This window comes from Pantherophis guttatus, chromosome 2, assembly GCF_059756535.1.
Source record: "Pantherophis guttatus breed Tessera chromosome 2, ASM5975653v1, whole genome shotgun sequence".
NCBI classification, from domain to species: domain Eukaryota; kingdom Metazoa; phylum Chordata; class Lepidosauria; order Squamata; family Colubridae; genus Pantherophis; species Pantherophis guttatus.
In genome coordinates, this window is record NC_142064.1 from 136122743 (window position 1) to 136148106 (window position 25364).

Genomic DNA, 25364 nt, shown 5'->3' on the forward strand with positions numbered 1-25364 from the left:
CCACTATATAATATTTCACGTTTGAAGCTATTAAAAGCACATCCTGTATTTTAAATAAAGAATTACTTAATTTTGCCATTGTCTTATTTAAGTACCCTTAAGTCATTCCCTCAAACATAGTAGCTCAAATACCTCGACAAGCACAGTAAAGATTGGGGCTGGGCATGCTTTGAAAATAATTTAGAAGTGCTTCAGACCTCATACAGTATAAGCACAGCATTTCTCAATTAAATTAGCCTGACCTTTTTCAATTTGACTTTGTTTCTAGTGGACAATCACTTAAATATGAGCCAGCAGTGTACAACAGCAGCCAAAAAGCCAATGCAATCCTAGCTTGCATTAATAGAGGGATAGAATCAAGATAATGTGAAGTATTAATACTGCTTTATAAAGCCTTAGTAAGACCACACTTAGAATACTGCATCCAGTTTAGGCCACCGTATTATAAAAAAGATGTCGAGACTCTGGAAAGAGTAAAGAAAAGAGCAACAAAGATGATTAGGGGGCTGGAAGCTAAAACACATGAAAAACAGTTGCAGGAATAGCATATTTCTAGTCTAGTGAAAAGAAGGACTAGGGGTGACATGATAGCAGTATTCCAATATTTGAGGGGCTGCCACAAAGAAGAGGGGGTAACTAGAACTAAGAAAAAATTTTCTAACAGTGAGAACAATTAACCAATGAAACGGCTTGCCTTCAGAAGTAGTAGGTGCTCCATCACCAGAGACTTGAGACTGGACAGACACTTGTCTGGAATAGTACAGGGTCTCCTGTTTGAGCAGGGGGTTGGACTAGAAGACCTCGGGGGTCCCTTTCAACTCTGTTATTCTGTTATTCAGACTTCCTTGGTGTTTTGGGGGGAGGGAAAGTTGCACCTTTAATGGGTCCATCACTTCAATAAGCATATCTTTTGTGAGGTTTTTGCCCTGAGAAAAGAATGAGTTCCTTAAGGAATAATGGGTGTGTGGTGTTTGCATGACATTTGTAACATTTCTTTCAAATCACCTTTCACACTAATGCAGCCTCATTAAGGATTTTGGGGAAAAAATTAAACTTTATTGCTTGCTATCTTTGGAATATAGGGATTGGCCCAAATCAGGCATACTAAAAGGGAATGCTTGATTATTTTTTTAAAAAGATAAATATGGTGTGGAAATACCTCTAGTAGATCAGGAACTATCTTGATTTCCAGGGGAAAAGATGACAGAAAACAGCACGTTCAAAAATTAAAATTGCTCTTTATTTGTCATGCAGACTTGCGTAGAATCAAGCATTACAATTCATAAAATAGCAGCAGCAGAAACAATCACCTTTTCCAATATTGCTTTCACATTAAAGAAAGGAAGAAAAGAGGTGACAAAGAGAGAAAGAATGAGAACGAGTACTCATCTGTGGAAACATAAGCACTCTGTGTGGAAACATAACATTGCATAGCATTGCAAGGTAACAGATCATTTGTGTCTCAAAGCTAATTTTCTGTAGAAGAGTGCATGGTTAAAATAGTTTGTAGCTTCATATAGACTCCATCCGAAAACCCAAAGAATATGCTCAAAAAGGAGAAAAGATCAGAAATGTTGTTTGGAATGAGACAAGTCCATGAAGTTTGCCAGTCTAGAAACCCTCATTATATCTGTTTTTATATCAGAGCTAACACAATGTATTGAAGAAACCAAGAAAGTGTTTACAGTTATTGGTTGTATGAATGTTTCCCCCCACCCCCACCCTTACTTTGGACATGTCCAGGAGTACAATAACTGGCAAACTGGAATGTCTCTTGCACAAAATAAAAGATGCTGATGTAGGTGAATAAGGCTAGGTTGCAGAAATCAGTTTTGTTAGAGAAATGTTTGGCACAAGATTTACACCCATTAAGATTTCTGATATTGATTGAACAGCTGATGCTGCAATGGTAGAAGTAACGTCCAAATGCAGACATTCTTTTTGTAATATCTGCTCACAGCCCTCTCACTGATCTAATAGTAACAGACTTGGAAGGGACCTTGGAGGTCATTTAGTCCAACCCCCTGCTCACGCAGGAGACCTGTACTAGGGATTTGAACCGCCAAACTGTCAACCTTTCTGAAACGATTACACAAACGGTTTGCTTAATGGGTTTGCATTTCCTTCTGTGAATCAACTGTGGCCTCCCTGCTAAAGCTGTGCCAGGTGTTTCAGCCATGATAGATCAAGTTCCAACAGAGGAACAGATTGAGTGTGTTGGATTTGGATGCAGATATCCAGGTGAATGTTAAGAGCTAGACCTTGATGGAAAAGGTGAAAGTGTCAGAGAGGAAAAGCGCTTTTTTTGTGGTTTTGTTTTCCCTTGGCATTATTTACATGACAGGCACGGTGAGCATGGTTATGCGAATTGTCATTCAGGAGGAGGAGGAGAGGACCCGACTTTAATAGGCAGTTTTCCTGCTTGTACTGGTTTTTGATACAATTTTTACACTGGAACCTCCTCCTCCACCTGAGGAATGGCGACCTCCTCCACTACTGTAACAGCTCCCACCTCCGCTGCCGAACCCTGAACCAAAACCGGCTCCTCCATAGTTGCTGCCACAGCTAATGCCATAGCCGCCGCCAACACTACCGAGTCCTCCTCCGAGTCCTCCTCCGAATCCTCCTCCGAGTCCTCCTCCAAGTCCTCCTCCGAGTCCTCCTCCCAAGGCCAGGCCACTTCCACCACCATATCCACTGGTAGTAGTGTTGCTGACTACAGCTGGAAAACAATGGCGGGTGAGGGGTGGAGAGAAAGAAAATTAAGTTGCTTCTGTGACTTCTATAGAGAAAATGCATGTCAAGGCCCCTTTAAAAAAAAAAATCATGCACCCACAAATCTATAAATAGGGACGATACTTACAATAGCTGACATTTCCAACGCCTTCTTGCAGTCTAAAAAGCAATGTAATAATTGGAGTTAACGCTTCAACTTACAGTAAAATTACCAAATTTTTAATATAAAAAGGAGTATTGCGATGACAGTAATATGAACTCAACCTGTGTCTAGGGGCAAGTGATGAAACATGCCTCATAATGTCACAGCACAAATGTCACGACTGACAGACTGCTGTCACATATTGGAGCAGAAGCAGGGTTGGGCTGCTGGGGGTTCGCAGGGGTTCGGGAGAACCTCTAGCTAAGATTCTGTGCATTTCGGAGAACCCCCAAATCCCACCGACCAAATCTCAACTGACCTGATTTCTTCTCCTTCTAGCAGCGTCCTGTAGGTGGCGATCTCGATGTCCAGGGCCAGTTTGACATTCATGAGCTCCTGATATTCCTTGAGTTGCCGGGCAAGTTCTTGTTTGGCTTTCTGTGAAGCTTCTTCCAATTCATTCAGCTTTTGCTTAGCATCCCTGAGGGCAAGTTCACCCCGCTCTTCAGCCTCAGAAATGGCTGCCTGAAGTTTGGCACACTGGGAATGGGTATAACAATTTTTATTATTGTTCTTGGAGGCCATTCATGTGAAAACTGTTACAACAGGTTCTCTTTGGATAATTCAGGAAGAATATCTCTTCCAGCCTGTAAGCACAGAAAACTTGAAAATCTCTTCTTAAAGACAAAACATACTTCTGGGCAACAAAACAATTGTATACTACCAATATTAGTATATAAAACACATAGGTGCTGAGTACACATCTGCATCTAAAGCAAATGCTTGTAGTTCAATGCACCAACATTGTAATAATATTTCCGTAAATGGGACTAAGTGCTCAGATTTTCTCCAACACTGGAAACAAGCTATATATAAGGTGATTGTTCATTTTTGACTCAATGTATTGTGTAACCTGAACCATTTAAATTCTAATTTTATGCCTTTAAGTTCTAAGTTTATGTGGAAATTTAGCCAATTATGGCTTAAAACCATAGTTAGCAAAGAGGAATATGCAAACTCCGCTATTGCGAAAGCAGATCTGTCCCATGCAATACGGTAGAACTGGGCAAAATTCTATAAAACTTCACTTGCAACTTGTTCTCAACAACTGCATGATAATTTTTATATTTATATACAAATCTTCTGTTGTTTATCATGCTCTGAGCAAATAATGCCTCCGGATAGATATAAATGGAATAATTCCAAAAGAAGCTGTTGAAACTGCTGATCTATCATTGATTTTTTTTTTTTTAAGACGGATGATAAAAGAACAAAAATATTTTAATAATATGGAAAAACTGGCTCACTGTAGTTGCCTGGCTACCTTCCTTTAGAACATATTAGGGTGTGGAATAATTTATATAATAACCTGCCTGTCTGCCTGCTTGTCTATGCTGTAATAAGATGAAGGAGGGGATTCCTGGTTTAATTTGCAATGCCTAAGAGCTATTGCAAAGCAACTAACTGCAACTTGTTCAACTTGATTGTGTAGATACCTTGCAACATTTGTACAATGAGAGATGTACTATCTGTGGATTCATTAGCAAAATCCCACAGAGTACAAGAAACACTAAAATGTGGTTATGATTAGAATAACATACTGTTTAAAAAGGAGAATTTTCGAGTGTGCTAGTCTTTGGTGCCCCAAAGGTGCTTTTTCAAAAGGCAACTGGACTTGTTTTATCCTTAAAAACGTTTTTCTTCTCATCCAAGAAGCTTCTTCAGTTCCATTTCTTCAGTGAAATGTTTTCAAAGAAAAAACAAGTCCGGTTGCCTTTTGAAAAAGCACCTTTGAGATAACTATGACCTGGATGACTGGGAATCTCCTTAGACATAGTCTTTGGTGTGTATAATGGCACCTCACATGCTTCTTACTTATTTCTTGTAATGCATGCTGTTTAACCACAGTCCCTATTTTTTTCTTTATTTATGTCATCTGAATGCTGAATGGCCATCATTTCTGGTTAGCAGTAACTGGCATTCAAATCAATTAATTTTAGTTAATGCTAACCAGAAATGGCAACTGCTTGAATTTCAGTTAACATATTTAACTGTTGCTAGTTTCCTTCCTTCCTTCCTTCCTTCCTTCCTTCCTTCCTTCCTTCCTTCCTCCCTCCCTCCCTCCCTCCCTCCCTCCCTCCCTCCCTCCTTCCTTTCTCTTTGCTTCTCTTTCCTTTTTTTCATTCACCAGTGATACTTGCCTCAATATTTCTTCTACCAATATTTTGAAGCCAAACCAAATAGTACTTAAACCCTTTTTAAAAAAAATATACTGCTTCAGGAGTGCTTCCTCATAAAAAACTCACTATCATGAAAAATAATTCAAAGTACTTTTCTCCCTAGTTTTCTTTTCTGTATGCAAGGGATTAAATTAGTACTCAGAAAACTGTTTATTCACCCTATCAGTGGTACAAATCTGCTCTGGCAAAGCAAAGGGCCTATTCTTTAGTCCGTTCTCACAAACTAAATGGCAAGATCCATTAAAATACCTGTTTCTTCACGGCATCGATTTCACTTCGCAGTCTCTGGACCAGCCGATTAAGCTCAGAAATTTCTGACTTTGTGTTACGAAGGTCATCGCCATGGCGCCCAGCAGACACTTGTAGTTCTTCATACTGACATTCAGAAATAAACAATGGTATCATCAAAACACAGGAGATGGAAAATGACCCCGAGCACAGAGGCTGGAGAATGTGGGGCATTATGTGGGGCAGGGGCGGGTTTTAAAACCCGTCGCTAGCGGTTCACTCATGGGCATGCATGTGCCGCTTCTGCACATGTGCAGAAGCATCCAGGTGGGTGGCCGGAGCCTCCCGCTGCCACCGCTACTGGTTCGCCTGAACCGGGGCGAACCGGTAGCAACCCACCACTGATGTGGGGGCAAAAGTTCTTTCAAGGGACTCTTTGTAGGTTTAGGAAATGAAGTTACTTAGAGTCAGGATCACAAGCTTAGGCCTGAAGCTTGCAGTTCGGGAACACATGTCTTGGCCTTCCTAAGATCCCGTCAGCCAAGGTCGTTTGGCCAGCAGGTTCAAGGAGAAGAGTCTTCTCTGTCATGGCCCGTGCCCTCTAGAACATCTTCCCACCAGAGGTGAGATCTGTCTACACCCTTCTGACCTTCTGGAAAGGCCTTACAACCTGGCTTTGCCCGATGGCTTGAGGCCCCAATGGGGACAAACTATGCTGGAAGTAGCTGATTGAATGAGAGACAAAAGGGGACTACTGCTGTACCATCCCTGTTTTGGGGTTTTAACCTTTTATTTAATTATTGTTAATTTTAACGCTTTTTATCCTTTTATATTTATGCTTTTATGTTGTTGTAAACCAGCCAGAGGCACTCTAGATAGTGAGATAAGTATAAATAAACAAAAATATGAATGAATGAACAGAAAGGAAGCCACACTAATGTTAGACTGATGGTCACAAAGACACGGTGAAGGAGGACGGAGCAGACTTCTCACCCTCCTCCTGCTTTATCACATGCTCTGTACCTATAACAAGTCAGTTTTGCAACAGGTGGGGAAAAGCAAGGAAGCAGGGGGGAGTGTCTCTCCCTGCTCTGGTCTTGGGACCCACCCATCCTCTGCATCCAGCTCACAAGTCCCAGACGCAAAAGAAAGTTGGTGAACAACATTGGAGCATTGGACTAAAGAGTTCACTTCACTTCACTTCACCTCCCTTCCCGCTCCCCAATAACCACACTGTTTTCCTGCCAAAGGATTTGGGGGAAACAGAAATGGCCTATCCCAGCCAGTGGTAGGTTCTAACCGGTGTTACCACTGGTTCGCTTCGTGCATGTGCTTTGCGCACAATTGGCGTGTGCAGGCTTGCTTTGCTCGCACACACACCAAACTTGCACTTTGCCCAAACGCATTGTAATTCAATACAGCAGAGGCATGTCAATCCGCTCTGCCGCGCCTTACAGCTGGGCTAAAAATGAAGGAATAAAAGTAGGTATAGCACGGGGGCGGGCAGGAGGGCCCAGCTGACGGTTGGAGCGAACCAGTTCGCTCTCACATCAAGATTTTCTCTACCGGCTCTCCTGAACTGGGGAGAACTGGTAGCAACCCACCACTGATCCCAGCTCACATCTATGTGCCTGTGATTTATTCCTCAGACAATTTGAAAGGGGACTAAGCCTTTCACCTGAGACACCTGCCTACGCTCACCCAATCCTGAGCCACCACATGTTCTGGAGTGTGATTGATGGCTGCTTCTCCAGCAATAGGAAACGCCCTAGGCGGGGAAATATATCCGAGTGCATCAGTCTCTTTCTTTCTCATTTGCCCATTAAACCTGGAAGGGCAGCGCCACTCACCGGCACAATTGATACTGGCATAATTTTGTCAAGGATGGGAAGACAACACATTTACAGCCTGCTGCCCTCTAGTGCAGGGAATCCTGGGGACTGTAGTCCAACCAATCAGGAGGTGGCCTGATTATTGAAAGTTGCTCTAGACCTTTAATGAATTTATTATTCTAGTTACTAACCTTGGTTTGATACCATGATTCGGCCTCAGTCCGGCTCCTGTTGGCAATATCTTCATACTGCGCCTTGACCTCAGCAATTATGCTATTCAAGTCCAGGCTTCTGTTATTGTCCATGGACAGTACGACAGAGGTATCTGATACTTGCTGCTGCATTTGAGATAATTCCTGCAAAAAAAATAAATAAAACAAAAATTAGGTCACCTGGACACCGGGGCAAAAGTAGAATGCTCTTGTTGAAGCAGTTATGGAAAAATGGACTAAGTACCTAACGGGGGTAGAGAACTTTCTGAAATCCTAATTCAATTTTGTTTGAAGCCTTTCAATTTACATTCCAATTTGTAGCAGCCCTTTAGTTTTCTTAGTAAGGCCTTTTGTTAGAGTTAGGGATTTTAGTGAAAGAAGGTATGATTCACAATAAATGGAATCCAAGCTCAGTCAAAATATGTTCTGTAACTCATAAATGTTTCCAAATCAAAGTGATTAATTTCACTCGGAAAAGTTGCCAAGGAAGGGAGTGGATATTTTTTTCCATTGCTTGCTCGCATCAAGTCCAGACTAGACATCCCTGAAGTGTGGAGGTCCCTTATTTAAATATAGTTCTGTCTTGATCCAGGAATAGCTGGAGGAAATTGAGTTTATATTGCCAAAGATGTGATAATTGATGTCATTAAGTCTCTGCTTGCCTAAACATTTAGTCAGCTCTTCAAACATATAACCAAGCAAGTAAAAACTGGTGAAGGGAAGATATCTTTGGGAGTATATCCTTTCTGAAGGAAAAACTGATCTAATATTTCCTGCAGTGAAACATTAAGAAATATACACAACAAGCTTCAACAAATCAGTCTGCTATGATTATCTTAGGAATTCCAACTCCTCATTCTTTTAGCATTGTTAAGAAAATGGTATTATATAGCTTTCCCCCTGCTTATTTCTTTTCTTAATGACAAGATTTTGCTTTTTTACACTGATATCTTTCTGCTGCATTAAGTTGATGTGCTAACAAATAACTGGGTAAGGGGAAGTGGTGAGGGGAAGAAAATATACATAATGGGAGACTTCAAATTGGAGAATTTATCAAGTTTCAGAGTGATATGTAAAATGTTGAATACATTCAGTTTGGTCTAGTGGTTAAGTTAAGGTACCAAGCTAGAAGCCGGGACTTCTAGTCCCACTTTAGGCATGAAACGGCTGGGTGATTTTGGATCATTCACTGTCTCTCAGCTCAATCCACTTCACAGGGATGTTGTTGTGAGGAAAATTGAGAAGGAAGAAATATTAGGTATGTGCACCACCTTGAGTTTTTTATAAAAAGAATAAAGGCGGGATTAAAAATATTTTTAACATATTTTTTATTGGTATTGAAAGGGAGCTGGTTTTTCTGTTAATAAAAATAACTTTTTTTTGCTTTCAGTAGCATTTTTTAAGTTCTTCCTCCAATATATTTATAGTCTACTTAATGGCAAATAGAAATATAAGAGAATTAATTAAAGGGATGAGAGATAATATAGTCCATGATCTCTGGTAGTATCATAGTTCATGCCTTGCACATATAAAATGCCATATTCAATTCCAAGTGCTTCCAATTAACAGATTTTGGAAAGATTCTGCCTTTAATCAGATGTAGAAGATTTAGCAATAGGACTTAGACTTATATACTGCTTCACAGTGCTTTACAGCCCTCTCTAAGCAGTTTACAGAGTCAGCCTATTGCCCCCAACAATCTGGCTCCTCATTTTACTGGCCTTGGAAGGATGGAAGGCTGAGTCAACCTTGAGCCGGGGAGACCCGAACTGCCAAACTGCTGGCAGCCAGTGATCAGCAGAAGTAGCCTGCAGTACTGCATTCTAACCACTGTGCCACCGCGGCTCATTTAGATTTAGATTTAGATTTAGATTTAGATTTAGATTTAGATTTAGATTTAGATTTAGATTTAGATTTAGATTTAGATTTAGATTTAGATTTAGATTTAGATTTAGATTTACTAAGGCTTTTTCTAAGGTTCAAGTGTAGGTTTACATTGAGATCTAAATTCTCTAGTCTTCTGATTGAATATAGACCTAGAGCTTATTTTAAATTTAGAAATAGAACTTTGATAATGTAATAAAGGAAACTTACCGCTTCAAACAGTGCTTTCAGGAACTCAATTTCATCATTCAGTGAGTCTGATTTGCTAGCAAGTTCAATCTTGTTCATGTAGGCACCATCCACATCCTGCACAAAACAGAAGAAAAGTCTGTTGCATTTTGAGCAGAAAGCAAACTTGCTCGGCTCAACACATTCAAACCTTCTTTTTCATCTCATTGAGACCCCAATATCGTAGGCAAATCAATTACCTTCTTGAGCACCACAAATTCATTCTCTGCACCTGTTCTCTTGTTAATTTCATCTTCATATCTGTTAGACAAGAGGACCGAATGATAGAATTAGCAATATGCATGGGTTGCAATATGAGAACTGAACATTACTTAGACAGACTATATATAAGACTATATAAATCCACATCTTATCAGTGCATTCTAGAAATCTTCGTAGTCTACGCCAACTGAATTATTCCTTTGAAAGTTAACCTATTTTGTTTTTGGAAGATCAATCCTTGGAATTCCTCCAGCTGCTTCATTCATGATATATTTTCAGAAACACAATTTTCATAGGCAAGTACAAAGAATTTCAGGTACATCTTTTCTTTCTTCGTTATAGTTAGTGAGAGAAGAGTGTGCTTCAATAAGCACATCACTGTGATTCATTAATTTGGCCTATCTTTAATTTTGATGTGGCTTTAAAATGCAAGGGCAATTTTAAAACACCATCTTTGACTTGAAATTGAATGCCACATTTTAAGCTCAGGTCTTCATAAGGTCTTCATTTGACATTGGTTTAACATTCCTTCTTCCAATGGGAACCCTGAAATGTAGTTTGGTGAACAGGTTTGGCAAAATATCAATAAGCAGCCTACACTATAATTCCCAGTATTTTATAGATAAAATCATAATGACTATAGCTGCAATAAAATTGAGACACAGTGGTACTGTAGTTTGCCCTTAAGTGTTCAAATGCTTGCCCCAATTTTGATGCTTATGCCTTGGCTCAGTAATGGTGGTTTTGAAGCCATATATTGCAAATATTTGATGCGGATTTGCATGCTTTACCTACTTGGGATATATATATCTAACATTGTCTTAATTTCAAAGAAGTACAGCTGACATGAATTTAAAACCCACAGGTCTGGAGGGGAAACACATCATATTCAACATTCTTATCAGATAGATTGGATCTCCTTGCTGAATGTTCACCCCAACCAGCTAGCTGGCAGATAGCTTGTAGAATGCTCCTAAAGGCCACAAGAGAGACTGTTATAAAGATATACAGTTGTGCAAAAGTCTAAATGAAGTATTTAATTTGTAGCGGTGCGTAATTTAATTTGCAATTCTTTTGTGAGGATTTGCCAAGATAAGCTTGTACATTGCAGGCATCCCTCTGTGAAGTCTCATAACGTCAGGCCAAATCAAACTATCCGGCAGGAAAGGTGGGGCTGGAATGAACAAAAGAAGGACGGGAGGGTTTTGCAGATTAATTCTGAACAGTTTGGTGCCAGACCATAGCCCTAATCCGTTTTGCCTTTGAGCATGTGGATTTCTAAACCTGAATTAGTTTGAACTACACAGAAAAGAAGGCTGGGTGATTAAGGGAGAGTATGAAAAAAAAAGTAAACTTCGCTATAGGGTTGCAAACTACTGAGCAGAATCTATTTTGTCCCCTTTCTACTTCTGTTTGCTATTTAGCAAGCTATTGCATACTTGTGAAGTAGTTAGCATTTGTTGATCTCATTCTGACATAATGTTCACTAATGTTCATAACCAAAATTTAGTCCCCCAAAGCTTTTCTAGACTTCTAAGAACATAAATAATTTGGTTAGGCATGAGGTTCACGGCTAAGAATTACAGCTCCATGTAAGCCTTTATCAACCTGAATAAATATGTTAATAATGTGGATTTGGGAAGCACCTGCCTTGGAACTTGCATTTGGTTCAAATCACAGGTGAAACAAAACTCTCAAATATTTTAGAAAAGGAAAGGAGGGGCGTTGTCTGCCATCTGGCTATCTGATTTCATTTCATTTCATTATTTCATTTCTTAAAAACTTATACAGCCATATACCCAGGGGTGGGCAAATGTGGCTCTTTTACAACCTGTGGACTTCAATTCCCAGAATTCCTGAGACAGCCAAGCTGGCTGGGGAATTCTGGGAGTTGAAGTCCACAGGTTGTAAAAGAGCCACATTTGCCCACCTCTCCCCTAAACCCAAAATCCAGGTTTTGTGATAGGAATGCAGTGCAAATGCACAGGGTTCTTCCCACTAGAATGAGTTCATATTGCTCGTTGGATGGTTTGAGGTGAATAGAGAATGCTTGCTGTTCTATGCATTCAGATAATTAGTATCAGATTCTTTGCATTTACTGTATCTGGCAGTAAGCCCCTTTGGAATGAATTGCATGGGATGGGGCTGTATATTCAGTAAGAAATATCAATCTTTTATGTAGACGCAGGCACTGCAATAAGTCTTGGATCTCCAGAGAGTCAGGAATTTGCTTACAGTGGAAACTTTACAACTATCCTACATAAACTGCTTTTATGCAGAAATCAGGCAGAACACAGAAATCAAAATCTGTTTTGGAGTTGTTGTTTTTATCCTGTTTTTTTTAATGTTTTTAACCAATGGATTTTTGGCCATTGTTTCCCCAGCCTTGAGAGATGGAGATTCTGCTCAGTCCTTACATAACGGTTCAGTCTAGCCTAAGCAACTCTGGTCCCCATCTTGCCCATTTCAGCCCTTTCAATATGTTAGACTGAATGGAATAGAATGAAAAACTGCTTACTTGTTCTTAAAGTCCTCCACCATGTCTTGCATATTCCTCAGCTCCATGTCCAGTCTTCCCCGTTCATTTACTAGAGAATCAAGTTGTTTCCTGAGGTTGTTGATAAATCCCTCAAAAAGGGGCTCAAGGTTGAGTCGCTGAACCTGAGTCCCTTGCTGTTGTAAGAGGTCCCATTTCGTCTCAAGGACTTTGTTTTGCTGCTCCAAGAATCGGACCTGCAAGATGGAACAGACAAAGACATGAAAATGAGGCATGTAAGCAAAGTAACACTTCAGTGGAGCGAACTCGTCCGGGAAAGAGATCAATGGGCGCACACCCTGCTTGTTCCTGGAAGCCTTTTGCTGGCCACTTTGGCCCTTGCTCCAGTTTAAACAAAACCTGAATGGCTTTTCCCGTCTTATTTTCTCTTGTCCCTTCTCACTGGGTAGATTGGCAGCGACTTGTAGCAGAAAACCATTATGCCTCTTATGTAGCCCCGCAAAGTTCCACATCTCTAGATGGTGTCAACCATGTGCAGAACAAATTGAACAAGAGAACAAAATCAAAAACAGCAATTCAGGAGGGACAAAAAAATAGCAAGGAGGCTGAAAAGGGAAGGGGAAAAAATGGGGGCCAAAGAGGAGGTTGTGAAAGCTAGCAGGGAACGGAGCTGCTGTTCCAAGTGACATGAAAATTAAGGTTAAAAATATATACTTTTCAGAACGATCATTTAGCAATTATATTTTTATCCTCCGTAACCTAGTCTCCACAGCTTCAGTGAAATCACACACACTCTATAGTGTGCAGAGAGCCCCTAACATGGCAATGAGATTGCAACATCCAAAGCAATGATAGAATGTTACATGTCATGCTCCCCTCCCAAAAAATGCTAAGTTGCAAGCTAGATTAATAACGGTATTATAATTTGGGTGTGAATTCCTTCTGTTATCTGCGGTGAATATATGAAGCATTCTTTCTTGGCCTCAGCATTTAGCATATCTGTGCCATCTATTTTTAAAACATATTTTTGATAAATTGGCCTCAGTTAGGGTTGGTATTTGTGTATTCCACAAAGGATACAAACTAAGTACACAAATCCAGAAAAACAGAGGAAATAACTGCTTTATTCTCAACACTGTAATATTTAAGAATGGCATTGCTGACTTTGAAACTAAGATGTTTAAATTGTCTATAATTGGGGCCTTACTTTTCATCAGATCTTGGGCTAGAAGCCCTTCTGTTATTTTACATGACCCTTCATCCTCAGAATAAAAAAGTTAATTGAACAATTTGATGGTGGCAATGACTTTGAACAATATTAGAAGTAATTGCCTGTTGTTGCTCATTTGCCTATATCAGATGTGACCTTATCAGAGAGCACCCAAAGACAACTGATAAATAGCCACTCGATTGGTGACTTAAGTTTGTGAAGGGTTACTTCAAATTTAGAGGCCCCAAAGTTCAAGTAAAATCACCCCCTCTTACCTTATCAATAAAGGAGGCAAATTTGTTGTTGAGTGTCTTGATCTGTTCTCTTTCTTGAGAACGCACTCGCTGAATCTCTGGGTCAATCTCAAGGTGGAGAGGTTGCAAAAGGTTCTGGTTGATGGTCACTTCTTGGATGCCACCAGGGGGGCAAACTGGAAAACCTGGACCACCTCTTACAAAACCTGGTCCACCTACCAGAAAGCCCCCAGCACCTCCACCCATGCCATAGCCAGCTCCACCTCCACCCATGCCATAGCCAGCTCCAGCTCCACCTACACCCATACCATAACCCAAACCAGCTCCTCCAAGGCCATATCCTCCACCATAACCAGATCTTAGACCTCCACAAACGGTACCATAGGCAATTCGTTTGCTTCCGCCCATGTTGTGCAGGCTTCGGCTGCCAAATCCACCAAGTCCATAGCTGCCACCCCCTCCACCTCTTGCTCCTCCAACTCGAGAGACCGAGTAGGAGCTGAAACTTCTTCTCCCGCCACCACTACCACCAACAATTGCAGACCCGGAGGTAAAGCCTCTGTTAGCTCCTCCGGAGGATGCTCGATAGGAAACACGACTTGTCATGATGGTTTGCTTAGAGAGAGAAGATGAAGAAAGTTTTGGATGATAAGCAGCACTGCAGAGAAAGCAGAGAAAGAAGAAGGCAGAACCTCTCTGATATAAAGGAGCAGGAAACCTCCCCTTTTATCTGTTTGGGAAAGAACCTGGCACAGAATTTGAGACAATTGGATACTCAAATGCTTGATGTGCCTTGCAGCAACTTGTCTTCTGTGACACGCCTACTCCAGTCAACATAACACTACAGAACTGGCGTAGAGAGTTTGTGTGTCAGAGAGAAAGATCTTGAAGGGATCAACATTTTCCCCTTTTTTTATTTTTAGGAGGCTGTTTCATTAGCAAGAAAGCAAATAAAAACAGAGCATAATAATCACAATACTGTACATTTATACTCTGGCTACTCAACTGTCTTAATCAAATATAAGGAAAGCAGTTATAATTCTGATCATTACCAAAATATATCAGATATATATATATTTTTCAGTCTGTCAAGAGCTGTCTAGGGTCTTCAGTGTGTTGAGCACTGGGAGCAAACTTGTGAGGTGGGACAGACACCTTACAATAAATTAACTTTAGTTGGGTCCATAGGTGATCCTTTGTGAGCGGTACTAGGTCCCTGTAGCTAAAGTCTTTGTTGTGCACATTCAATGGATTGGACACAAGTAATCTGCATATAATACATATATTTGACACTGAGGATGGTCAATAGTAAGGTATTCCATAGTTAAGCAGGTCGCAACTCAGTTCTCTATTCCTTGAAGCCCCATTTGCTAGATTGCATTTCCTTTTATACAGGGTTTTTTTTTGAGGGGTGGTGGTAGTTCAAACTATATTGTATTGAGTGGCATTACTCCCTATGTGCTTTTTCAAGGCTACAATCTTGAAGTCCTCATCTGATCCTGTAACAGCAGAGACACCTTTGGCACATCGCTAATGGCCCTTGTGTAAGACTTCATGCATTTCTGTGTAGGTGGCTGTATTTGCCTGAATTCTGTTGTAAAGATCTTCTGTCAAACAAGTCCCGAAGTTACTTTTGTTTGGGAATACTGCAATTTAGGATCAGAAGGGTCTATAGATCAGCTTGTGGTTTGCATACACGGCAGATTAAAATATTCCTAAAAAAGCAAGGAATGGTACACCTATATCTTATGATTTAGCGGAATGTTTCCAAAGGATAATAGCCATTAGACTGCGGGTTTGTCTGCTTTGGGGAAATTAAGAGCTTTCCTTTGTGGAAAGTACTTAAGCAGAAGCTGCACAGCTAACTCTCGGGGAAACTCTAATTGCAAGAACCTGAGCAAGTGCAGTTGGACAAGATTATATCTACCGGCTATGAAATTTTATGCTTTTATCTCTGATCTTTCTCTCCTGTGAAAAGGAGGACCATTGCGTGGAGGAAGATTCGGCTGCACTGTTCTTACATATTTTTTTGGTTTAAATATCAAGGGTTTTAAAAAAAGAAACGTGACTTTAAAAAAAAAAAGATTAAAAAAAAAACTTTAGGCCCCTAACGTCAACATGTTTCCATACTAACTTGTTTTTGGCTCGTACAATTGGCTTTTTATTTAAATGGAGGAATGCATTTTATTAGAAATAATATTTATATTGATCACAATAATTCAAATGAAAAAATCCTCACGTTAAATGCCCCCCATCACCACTACCCACAAATATTCTGAGGGGAATTGTCTGTTAAATAAATATCATTTTAATTATTAATACATTTAGTTTTGGCAAGAAGACTCCTGTTTTATTTTTAAAATTAAATTCTTTAATTTTAATTTTATTTTTAAAATTCCTTAAAATAAAAAGAATATTCCTATAGTTGATTTCTACTACGCATATACATCTTCCTTTGCCTTCCTCTGTTCATACATGCAGACACATGCACCTTATAATTTTTAAATCATTTATTCTGAAATAGTCTCCGGAACCAAAGACTAGAAAGTTAAAAGAAAGTCATGAAAAGCAAATTTTGACAGTGAGAGGTAATTTTACGTTGTCCTTTCCCATAATGAATTGTCACCTTAAGAGAACCATTACTTTTAGGACAAATTGTGCACACGAGGATCAGTTACCCCAGACTCTGATCAGTTCAAAAATCTGAAATTTGTTGAGGTTGGATGCTTCTTTTTGACTGTGCACATGGATCACATCGTGGCTTCTTGACCCCAAAGGAAGTTTGAAGGGCATGTCATGCTGTTACATTCCAGCTAAATGAATCTTCTCTGGATCCGAAACCACTAGGAAGCCTCACAGAAGCCACTTGGTGCTACCCCCAGTAGCTGACATATGCAATTTTGTGGCATTTACATACAGAGAAGACAGCTATGTGGTAAGACTAGTAGAATGGGCAGATCCATCCCAGAAGAATAAGAATTTGCATAAGACCTGTGAGATACAAGCCTATCCAAACTTGAATGGCTGTAGGGCATCGGCATTGTCCAATCATTTTGAAGTCTTTCCGAGATCTGGGTGATGATATGAACTGTTACTGTTTTTTTTTTTTTTTTTGTCCTCCTCAGTCTATTGAGAATCTTGACAGAACCTGAATCGAAGTGCCAATTGCTTTCCTCATAGCATTCTGAAGAGTCTTTTGCTTCATTTTCAAGCATTCCTGTCGCTATGTGTTGCCAGGAATTTGAGTCATTCACATTGGAGGCACATCAAAGTATCCTTGATTGTACTTGAGATATTATTTAGAAGGAAACCTCAACAGCAAGGGAAGCCTATGCTGTAGCAAGGGGGTGCTGTCACCTTGGAAGTGAAGCAATGGAGCGCACCTTAATTCTTGTGTGATTTGTACAAACTTTTGTCCCTCCCAGCCGTTCCTTGGGCAGAAGTCAGTTCAGAAGTTGAAATGAAAAAGCATTCAGTGTGGGGTTTAGTGCTGAACAATCAATGCATGCACACACTGTATATTTCAATAAGTACTACATATACATTATGAACTCGTAAGAGGCACGGTTATTCAATATTACAATGCTTGCTCTGTATTGATCAAAACCAGTCACAAATCCGAATATTTCAACTAAAGAATAAGCCTGTGATGGGGAACCTATGGCACGTGTGCCAGAGGTGGCATGAAGAGCCCTCTTTATGGGTATGCACACCGACGCCAGCTGCTCTTCCGGGTTCCGTCATGTGCATGTGTGGAGCGGCCAGCTGGTCTCTTATGGGTTCTGGTGTGCGCATCCGCACTGGCCAGCTGATCTTCATGTGAAGACCAGTTGGCCAGTGTGCATGTGCGCGATGGAACCTGGAAGTGCATCTGGCTGCCGTGCGTATGTGCACTGGCCAGCTGCTCTCTTCCGGGTTCCTGTGCTCTAGCATGCGCGCATGCTCCAGTTTTGGCACTCGGTGCCAAAAAGGTTAACCATCACTGGAATAAACTGAGGTGGCATAGCTATGGCACCAATCAAGAGGCCCAAAGGTGAATTAGTGATTACGTAGAATGGTTTACTTTAAATAGACTGAACTTCTTCTTATCCCTGCTGAAATTTCCGTGTTCCATAAGCTTTGATTCAGATAAAAATGTCTTACAAAGATGGATCTGAAACTCAAGAGCCAGAAAGTTCTTGTGATTTTTCCCAATTTGATTTTCAATGGAAAGTTGCAATGCTGATACGTTGCGCTGGGAAAAAAAAAAAGTAGTGGAAGAAAGCACTTGAAGTGAAATGCAGATCATGCCTTCTCGGCAATCTTTGCAAGAGATTACTGAAACTCAGAAGACGAAGAAGAATAACAAAAAAAATTGGGGTACTTTGAAATCTCTGCTCATCAGACACCAGACTCCCCAACTTAATTGTTTTTCAGAAGAGACAAGCAGACACATGAAACTGTCTATTCTCTAAACGACATTAAAAAAAAAAAAGCTGGAAAAGGATGAGGAAACCCTGGGTACTTATTCAAAGTTCTACATAGTACTTGCATCAGACACCCAAGATATTCTAGCTGGATTGTTTTTCACAAGAGGTATGCAGATACTCTCTATTGACTACCTTTATTACTCTGAGAAAAAAATTTTTTTTTCATCCTCTGTTCCTCTATAACTCTAGGAGGGGGAAAAAAAAACATGGGAACCATAGTTGAAAAGCTTTAATTTTACTGTTTCATATATATATATCAGGTAGTCCTTTACTTACAGCCTTTCATTTAGAGACCATTGGAAGTTACAACGGCATTGAAAAATGTGACTTACAACCAGTGGTGGGATTCAAATAATTTAACAACCGGTTCTCTGTCCTAATGACTGGATTGGGTGTGGTCGGGTGGTCATGTGACTGGGTGGGCATGGCAAACTCAACGTTACTCATCACCCAGCCACTTGCCTCAAAGGCAGAGGTGGGATTCAGCCGGTTCGGACTGGTTCGGGCTAATCCCAACACTGGCTGGCCCCGCCCCCGCTTTTTTTTTTTTTTAATTTGATTTATATGCCGCCCTTCTCCGGAGACTCAGGGCGGCTTACAATGCGTTAAGCAATAGCCTTCATTCTTTTGTATATTTTATACAAAGTCAGCTTATTGCCCCCACAAACTGGGTCCTCATTTTACCCACCTTAGAAAGGATAGAAGGCTGAGTCAACCTTGAGCCTTGGAGAGATTCGAACCAGCAGAAATTATTTCCGCTTATTTTCCCGCCCGTTTTGAAGTCCACAAATCTTAAAGTTGCCAAGGTTGGATACCCCTGGGCTAGATGTTCTGATAGATCAATGTTTTTCAAATTTGGCAACTTTTAAGATATGTAGACTTCAACTTCCAGAATGCTGTCCAGGCAATTCTGGAAGTCCACACATTTTAGGATTGCAAGTTTGAAAAACCCTGTCAAAAATGGACAAATTAAGATCCTTTTTAGGGATCTGTGTTTTGGTATCCTTAAAAAAAAATATTACAGATTATCCTGAGCAGCATATCTATGAAGGAAGATTCTAATAGAAACATGTTTTATGCATAAAAATATAGAAAGGCATCTAAGGATCACTAATCTCCCCACCTTCATGGACCATAATTTATGAGAAGTTCACAATGATCTCAATGGAAGTTTTCCTCAGCTCTGCTTGCCTGAATATGCAATATCTATGCTCTGTCATTGAGCTGTGATCATTCTGGCCCTAAAAATAGACACAAAGTTCTCTCAATAACAATAATTGTCCTCCATTCTCTTTATTTGTAGTATGGGACTCTAAAAATAGACACAAAGTTCTCCCAATCATAAAACTGTCCTCCTCTGTCTTTATTTATATTCTGGAATAGTCAGATAATGAGGAAAAGCTGAGCAGGAGAGATACACGGACAGACATTATTATTGATCTGATTTATCCTAGAACTGTTATCACTGGAAAAAAGGAACTTTACACTGATACTTAAGATTCCTTCCCTTCCCTACCCCATTACTGATGTACTGATATGAGGAAAAGGTCCAAGTGGGTGGAAGGATTTTTGACCCTCTTTCAAGCTTATTTTCTCAGAATTGGTTCTAAAACTGGACATGAAGTTTATTAGTACAGAAATTGTAATTGGAGCAAAGAAGGAAGCAGGGACTTTAGAAAGACAATATTATGGCAATTCAAGTTTTTGACATTTTCTTGTTTTCTTTATTTTCATATTTTGGCTTTAAATCAACCCAAAGACATTACATTTGTTCAACATAATCTATATATTGGGTATGGAAACTTATATCATTTTTTTTCACAAAGTTTTGCTATAGTCCAGGTGTTACTGTGCTTAGTAGTGCAATTTTATACTATTTCATATGGTTGTGTAATAATCTAAATTCAGAAGGGGGAATAAGCTTTGGGGTGAAGGCTCACTTTGTGTTTGCCAGGAAATGTTTAAAAGATTTGTGCAGCAAGGCAGGAAAAAGCACAATGGATGTGAGGTATTGAGAGGTCTGAAATGTGCACCCATACAAGCTAAAAATTCCTCTTCCCCTTTCAAATCTAGATTGTTGTACAGCTTCAAGAGGGGTAATTGAAGATTTGAAATCTTCAATTTTTGGCCTGTTTTTCAGCCATTTTCAGGCCGGTTTTCGGGGTGTTTTCTAGGGCATTTTTGAGCTGTTTTTCAGGCCATTTTGGATGTTCAATAGTAGTAAATAAATAGAGAGAGAAATTGTACCTTGTTGTGGTCTTTGACTCAATTTCCCTCTCTATTTATTTATTACTAATGAACATCCAAAATGGCCCCAAAACCAGCCCCAAAATGGCCCAAATAAGGGCTGAAAAACAGCCTGAAAAACAGCCTGAAAAATGGCCCAAAAATGGCCTGAAAATGGGCGTGGGCGGGGCCAGCAAGTGGTGGGATTAGCTATGACAGATCCTTCATCTTCATAGCAGTCAAGTAATCAAAATTCAAATGCTTGGCAATTGGTAAGTATTTATGCCAGTTGCAGCATGCCAGTTGCGATCTTCTCAGCTGGTTTACAACAAGAAAAGTCAAAGGGGGGGGGGAGCTGGATTCACTTAACAACCATGAGATTCATTTATCAACCATTGCAAAGATAGCCATAAAATCAGGCACAAGTGTCCTCCTCTTTTGCTAAACTTTAAAATATTTTCTGATGAATAGAGAATCCACAAATTATTGTTATATAAATAAATAATATTTCCTGTCAGGGAGCTTATAGCTTCTTCTAGAATCATCCAAGTATCATTCTGCCAAGATACAGTAATGCAGAAAGGCTTTGTATCACCTTAGTAAAGGCTGGATGGTCTCTTGAAGATGATGTAACTGATTGGTGAGGAAACGGACAAGGATCCTTGTCTTCCATTCCCAAATCCTAATATTTGCATTAGGTTTAGTCCTTTTAGACTGTTTTAAAAAATAAGTTAGTGTAATTAACATTCTTTCCCCAATGGAAGAAAACACACCTGCTGAATAAGGTTTAAAAGGTTTCTTTAGTATTGCATCATATTCCTAACAATGAGCAACGAAAACCAGGGCAGTATGGACAAATTTTCAATAAAGCTGTGAAAATGGGGTCAGTTGTAGATGGTTTCCACTCAATGAACCTTAACCAGTAGACACTCTGAATTAAAGTATTGATCTGTTGCATATTAGGAGACAATATTGTGATAATTACAAAAAAAAAAATACCTAGTTCATAGTTTTCCCAATTTTTATTTATATCCTTTGAATCACCAGCTTGAAGTATTTGGTAATTGCCTTGTATTGCTTTCATGCAAATCCTCACCATGCTTGCCTGCAATGGCTTTGATCTTTTCAAATTGCAGAAACAGAGTGAAAAGGTCACAAATGCACAGGGCTGATCAGCAACTCATCTGTGAATTATCTTATGCATTATTCCATACCTATCGATATATTAGGACTGGAAAGAGAGATATCAATTGCACAATAACCCCCCTTTTCCTCTTAGTGTATATTTCTTCGAGACTTAAAGGCATAGATTGAACAAAACAAAATATTGCTAAGTGAGACTGAAGCAAGGTTCGCAATTATGGTGACAGTCATCTCTAATCCTCAAGGCGACAGTCTTCTCTAATCTGCAATCATGAAGTATTTTTTTAATAATGAGTGAGAACTAATTGGTGATCAACTGAATATTTTGAAGACTACATACCCCAACCGGTCCACAGCACTCTTGCTGTGAAAAAGGGATTGTATATTTGAAGCCTATGAGTACCGTGATAGAACAGAGGAGGTAAATACAATTTATTATCCTGACATTTGAATTCATACATATAATCTGCCCTTGTAGTGTCATAGAGACTGGAAAAGAGTGGGGAGAAAAGAACATAAGATTTTGCACATGTACAGAGTTTCTCATGGAGATGAAAGTTGAAGTAGCAGGAAGTTAATAGCGATGGAGTTGGGCTCTAAGCAAAATGAGCAAACGAAGATGGAATTGGGTAGTCACTGTCTGCTGAAGAAATGCAAGTTCTAGACTAACTCCAAATCAGTGGTGAGGCAGAATAAGAGGATGTTATAGTATGGGTTGGGTGAATTCTTCAGATATCCAGAGGGAAAAAAAGATTCCAAAGACACAAGAAAGAAGATCCTCATTTTGTTAACCAGCAATAGCAATAGCACTTAGACTTATACGCCACTTCACACTGCTTTACAGCCCTCTCAAAGCAATTTACAGAGTCAGCATATTGCCCACTCCAACAATTTGGGTCCTCATTTTACCCACCTTGGAAGGATGGAAATCTGAGTTAACTTTGAGCTGGTCAGGATCGAACTTCTAGTAGTAGGCAGAGTTAGCCTGCAATGCTAACCACTGCACCATCACTGAGGCTGCCAGCTACATTTTACTGAGACCCCTTGACATTAATGCTTTGAAGAATATTGTTATAGCAGCTAGTTTTTGGATAGGCATGCAGCATTTTAGTAGAACTTGCTGATGAGAGACAGCTAATGTCTGAAGCATAAAGCAGTTAGATGGTCCAATAATTTACTACATTCAACATTTTCAAAAACATTCACAGAAAGGAAGGGAGAGATCTAGGTCTGTTTGAATATGTTAACCATATTTCACTTCCTTTGGTTATGACAGAAAACATCTTTGTAGCCTTCTTAGGCTAAACATAAAAAAAAAAATCAGGAGGGTTTACAAGAAAGACATTGTATGTTATATTTTCTTTGATTGACCTAGAACAGACAACAAACTTACTTGGAGAAACGGGAGAAAATCACCCTTGACTATGCTAACAGGAGCTGTTGCGAAGTTAGATCACAATATCTTGAAGACTACACTTTCCTTTAGGATTTTGGGGAGTTGTTATTTTGCAAAATTAATGCTGCGATATTTCAAAGGAAACTATAGGAGATGAGTCCGAGGGGTCAAATGCATCATCAGTCTCAAGTCCCTTCGCGCCCACAATAAACCTATATATTCATTTGCACTGCCTGGACTCTTGATTTTCTGCGGTTGATAGAAACCTCTTTATGGGCACATCACTGTTTCTGTCTTCCTCCAAAGTCATATTTATTTATTTATTTATTTTATTTATTTGTTTAAATTTCTATACCGCCCTTCTCCAATGTAGGACTCAGGGCGGTGAACAGCCAAAGTAAAAACAAGACATACATACAAAACATACAAAATCTAAAAAACTGTTTAAAAATAATTAAATAATTTTGGCCGTAATTAAAACCATTCCAATTTAAAATCAGTTTAAAATTTGACTCAAGCCAGCCCAGCTAATTGAAATAAATGGGTTTTCAGGGCCCGACGAAAAATCCGGAGGTCTGTTATTGTACGTAACTCTGGGGGGAGGTTGTTCCAGAGGGTGGGCGCTGCCACAGAGAAGGCTCTCCCCCTGGGGGTCGCCAGCCGACATTGTCTGGCGGACGGCACCCTGAGGAGGCCCACTCTGTGGGAGTGTACTGGCCGGTGGGAGGCTATTGGTGGCAGAAGGCGGTCTCGTAAGTACCCCGGCCCTAAGCCATGGAGCGCTTTAAAGGTGGTCATCAACACCTTGAAGCGCACCCGGAAGACCACCAGGAGCCAAAATCACCCTGCAATCCTCTTGCCAAATTAAACATATTAAAGAAATACAGAGATCGCTATGGCTGATCAGGGCCTTCCTCCAATTACACACAAAGAAAAAAATACAAAGACTATTGTTCAATCCTCAACTACCACAGACCTGGAATAACAGAAAATCATCTCAAATGTTTCTGATTTGAGAAACGTTCACCATTAGTAACTGTGTGCATAGTCAGAAAAATAGTATTATTTTCTATCTTCTTTTTTATTTTGTCTTCGGTAATTTCTGCAGGATCAAATTCTCATCAGCCAGCTTCACTTATTCCCAAATTAAGCAAGTGAAACAATTGTGGCCTTTTCAAAAGGACATGGCATTGGGTAAGATGACTGTTGCAGCAGATTCCAGAACACTGAACCACGTTTAAAGGTAGTGTGTCAACATTATAATCTACCACACCTTAAATTTAGAAAAATGTTCCAGGCTGCCCTGTGAACACTTGCTGTAGCCTTTTGAAATTAGTCCAGCATTCCGGAAATTGCTGAAACAGTCTATTTTGTGTTGATTACACCACAACTAAAATTAAGGGTTGCATGATTTAATTTTGAGTCAGTAGCCAATTCCTACTGCTCCCTTCTCTTACTAATACTTCTTTCTATACAATGTGTATATTAATACTAATCATTGTGGCATTAATTTTTATTTTCATCCAGATTGATGTGGTTCAGCATGATTGGTGGGAGTGTACTGGGAGTGTACTGGAGTGGGGTGGGAATGGAGATTTTACAGTATCCTTCCCCTGCCATGCACACCAAGTCATGCCACGCCCACCAAGCCACGCCCACAGAACTGGTAGTAAAAATTTTTGAATCCCACCACTGATCTGTATCATTTTTTTTTTGACATGAAGTTAATTTTCCAATCATATTCCACATATGGGACGTGGAATATGGGAAAATGCATCACAATTACATTCTCAATGAGCAAATATGGAACTATTTATTCTATTTACAAATTTGAAGGTAATCTGTAATACATGATGGCGTTACCTGCAGAAAGTCTCTGGGGCTTCTCTGATATGCGCTCAGAGGCAGTGGTGAAATCCAAATTTTTTTATTACCGGTTCTGTGGACGTGGCTTGGTGGGCGTGGTGTGGCTTGGTGGGTGTGGCAGGGGAAGGATACTGCAAAATCCCCATTCCTTCCCCATTTCTGGGGGAAGGATATTGCAAAATCCCCATTCCCTCCCCACTCTGGGGCCAGCCAGAGGTGGTATTTGCCGGTTTTCTGAACTGCTCAAAATGTCTGCTACCGGTTCTCCAGAACCTGTCAGAACCTGCTGGATTTCACCCCTGCCCAGAGGGCACTATTCCTCAATATCCTGCACTGTCTACTTTGGAGCACCACAGTTACATTGTGAAGAGGAGAGCTTTCTTCATATATGGAGGAGACTAGCGCTATTGGACAAGGACATATGGATATATGGACAAGGAAGAAGCCTCCCTGAAGAGTGCAGGAATCCTATATTCGGGCGTCCCCTGGGCAATGACATAGAGTCAGCTAATTCTTCCACAATGGCAGCCAGGCAATCCTTGTGATCTCCTGTCTTAAAACATATCACTATGGGAAGGG

General features: G+C 40.1%; 1 protein-coding gene across 1 annotated transcript; it reads right to left on the reverse strand.

Moving 5' to 3' along the window:
- Window positions 1-1218: 1218 nt before the first annotated feature.
- On the reverse strand, window positions 1219-14572 carry LOC117662708 (keratin, type II cytoskeletal 6A-like). Its single transcript, XM_034412248.3, has 9 exons — window positions 13707-14572; window positions 12243-12457; window positions 9703-9763; window positions 9485-9580; window positions 7370-7534; window positions 5368-5493; window positions 3198-3418; window positions 2864-2895; window positions 1219-2722 (listed from the first exon to the last, which is right to left on the reverse strand). Exons 1-9 carry the CDS (start codon window positions 14289-14291, stop codon window positions 2403-2405), a joined length of 1821 nt encoding a protein of 606 aa, XP_034268139.2. The 5' UTR covers window positions 14292-14572; the 3' UTR covers window positions 1219-2402.
- Between the last annotated feature and the right edge of the window lie 10792 nt (window positions 14573-25364).